The following is a 2,769-nucleotide window of genomic DNA, read 5'->3' on the forward strand; positions in this document are numbered from 1 at the left end:
GGAGGAAAAGATCAGCGTCGGGTAATAGGGCATAAAAGATGGAACACTGCTTTCTGCAGGCGCTCCTGCTTGCAGGACGCCCGCCATTGCAATTGTGAATAAAATCTGCTTTGATCAGAGATAGCGTCCTGATCAATTATTGGGATATTTCCAACACTACCAAGATTTTTCAATTTCATTATTCATTTTGTTCCTGGAATAATATTATACGAGAATGTTTGAAATTGATGAAAAGTCAGGCTCTACACAGGCAGAATAAAACCATATGCAGAGGCCTGGGCAATCCTGCCTTCGTGAGTCTCTTCCCTTCGCCCAGCATGGGAGCATGAGTTCTGATTCTGATATTAGGAACGCGTCTCTGAAGGAGGGCAAAGTATTTTGGAGGAGGTTCCTCCTCAGACTGTTGCTGCTGTTTTGTTTTAGACCCGTCTACGATTCCCCTACCCTTCCCTCTTTTCCTTTTTTCCAGGGCGTGGGTCTGCGGGTCCCCTGCCACAGGGGAATGCACACAGAGCCACCGTGCTCAGGGAGCTTCCATAGGGCTGGGACCCAAAAATCAGCGTCGAGCTCAGCACCCAGCAGTGGTATGCTAACTTCTTCTGGCTCTGGTATGCCCTCCATGTTGCTGGCCAAACAACAGAGCAGCCTAACCCAGACAATGCCCACAAAAATGATTCACCCTTTCTCATCTGACCCGCCCTGTGGGCTCCAAAATGCTCCCATGCCCTACTCCAGGGCCAGCCCTGAAATGCTCCCAGAAAGCCTTGCCCAGGGCAGTGTGTTGGTGCTGGCCTGGCTGGCTGCTCCACTTCCCTCTCTGAGCTCCCTGCAGGTCCCTGATTTGGCAGAAGAGGGGGCTGTGGTGACCTGGGACCCCAGGGTGCTGCTCCAGGGGGAAGCAGACTCAGCCGGGTGGGGATCTCTGCTGCTGAGTCCCTCTCCATCTGCCCTGGTAACCCTGGTAACTCAGCAGCCAAGGACGGTGGGTGCTGGGGAGGACCATGGGTGCCTCTAACGGATCGATAGGCAGCTGAGCACTGCACTTGATCGTAGAATCATAGAATGATAGAATTGTTTGAGTTAGAAGGGACCCTTAAAGGTCATCTAGAATTGTTTGAGTTAGAAGGGACCCTTAAAGGTCATCTAGTCCAACTCGTCTGCAATGAACAGGGACACAGCTTGATCTTCTGTAAGTATTCAAAGAGCCTCAGTCCTTACATACAGTAAGCTTGTCAATAGTAAAACGTAGAGGATTCATAAGAAGACTGGTTTTTTTCGTTTAATTTGAATCACAATTATCATATGAATACCAAACAAATTGGAGATGAAAGGAAAGGAGGAAAGGAAAAACATTACAAGATGTCAATCCCAGCATCTCCAGAGTCTGAAGATGATGAACGTCTTACTGCAACATTATTCAAATAATTCCACGAGGGAACCCTTGAGCTCCTGCTTCCTCCTCACTGCTGGAGGCACCGAGTACAGAACTGCCATCACCAGGGATGGGGAAGAAATGGAGGGGGGCTTCAGGTAGGACAAAAAGTCAGCGCTGACAAATAGGGAAACCACAGGCAGGTGAGTGAGGCACATAGAAAAGGCTTTGTGCTTTCCCTGCCCAGAGGGCATCCTCAGCACAGCGCTGAAGATCTGCACATAGGAGAAAAGAAAGAAAAGGAAACATCCAGGTGCTAAAGAGAGACTAACCACAATAACCCATATTTCCCTGTGTGTGGGAACTGCTGAGTCACGGCCTGAACCACTGACTGAGCAGCTGGAGGAAAGACCCAGTCAGCCCTGGGAGCACAGGTGGAGGCAATTCACTGTGTGCCCTGAAGGGCTGGAGCCAGGCTCCACCCCTCTTAGGCCTCATGGAAGGGCTGAGTGGCACTGAGGAAGGATCTCATTCTGGAGATCTCTCCTTGGTGGAAACTTTTCCCTGCGAACCCCGAATCTTCTGATACGGGGGAGTGATCTACTTCCCTTGCCATGTAGCACCTTGCTTTAGTGCTGCTCCTTCTACCTCTTTTGTAACATCTTTTCCATTGTGTTGGTCCTCGTGCTTGCTACACCCTGAGGTGGGAGTGTGAGCAGGAGAGCTGGAGGATCTGGGAAGAAGAAGTTCCCAGAAGAACTGGTTCTCAGCGTTGCCTTGGCAGAGTGGCAGTGAAAATGTCTTGGCGGTGTTCAACAGAGGATAGAGAATCCCAGTGCCCCAGGCAGCTGCTGCCATGGTGGCACAAGCTCTGCTGCCCAGGAAGGTCCCATAGTGCAGGGGCTTGCAGATGGCAACGTAGCTGTCATAGGACATGATGGTGAGAATGGAATACTCTGCACCAAATAAGAATCGTAACAGTAAGACCTGTGCAGCACATCCTGCACAGGAGATGTCCCTGGTGTCCCAGAGGGCATTGGCCATGGCTTTGGGGAGTGTGGTGGAGATGCAGCCCACGTCGAGGAGGGTGAGGTTGAGGAGGAAGAAGTCCATGGGGGTGTGCAGGCGGTGGTCGCAGGCTACGGCTGCGCTGATGAGGCCGTTGCCCCGTAGGGCAGCCAGGTAGATGGCCAGGAGGAGCCAGAAGAGCAGGAGCTGCAGCTGCCATGTGTCTGCAAATGGCAGGAGGAGGAACTCACTGATGGAGCTGCTGTTGGGCATTTGCTGGTGCTGGGCATGGAGTCCTGTTCAGGGTTCAGGAGACAATTACAAGTCAAGACAATTCCCAGAGACACTCCTCCTCCTATACTACAAAACTTTTTCTTACTCTTAGGAAA

At 51.4% G+C, this 2,769-nt stretch overlaps 1 protein-coding gene across 1 annotated transcript; it reads right to left on the reverse strand.

Moving 5' to 3' along the window:
- Positions 1–1,854: 1,854 nt before the first annotated feature.
- On the reverse strand, positions 1,855–2,760 carry LOC110391915 (olfactory receptor 14C36-like). Its single transcript, XM_021383874.1, has one exon. The coding sequence runs from the start codon at positions 2,651–2,653 to the stop codon at positions 1,973–1,975; it is 681 nt and encodes a 226-aa protein (XP_021239549.1). The 5' UTR covers positions 2,654–2,760; the 3' UTR covers positions 1,855–1,972.
- Between the last annotated feature and the right edge of the window lie 9 nt (positions 2,761–2,769).

The sequence above is a fragment of the Numida meleagris genome, unplaced genomic scaffold (assembly GCF_002078875.1).
Source record: "Numida meleagris isolate 19003 breed g44 Domestic line unplaced genomic scaffold, NumMel1.0 unplaced_Scaffold631, whole genome shotgun sequence".
Taxonomy (NCBI): domain Eukaryota; kingdom Metazoa; phylum Chordata; class Aves; order Galliformes; family Numididae; genus Numida; species Numida meleagris.

Bases quoted from the DNA above. Each gene is read 5' to 3' on its own strand.
- LOC110391915 (XM_021383874.1), bottom strand. From the start codon at position 2,653: ATGCCCAACAGCAGCTCCATCAGTGAGTTCCTCCTCCTGCCATTTGCA.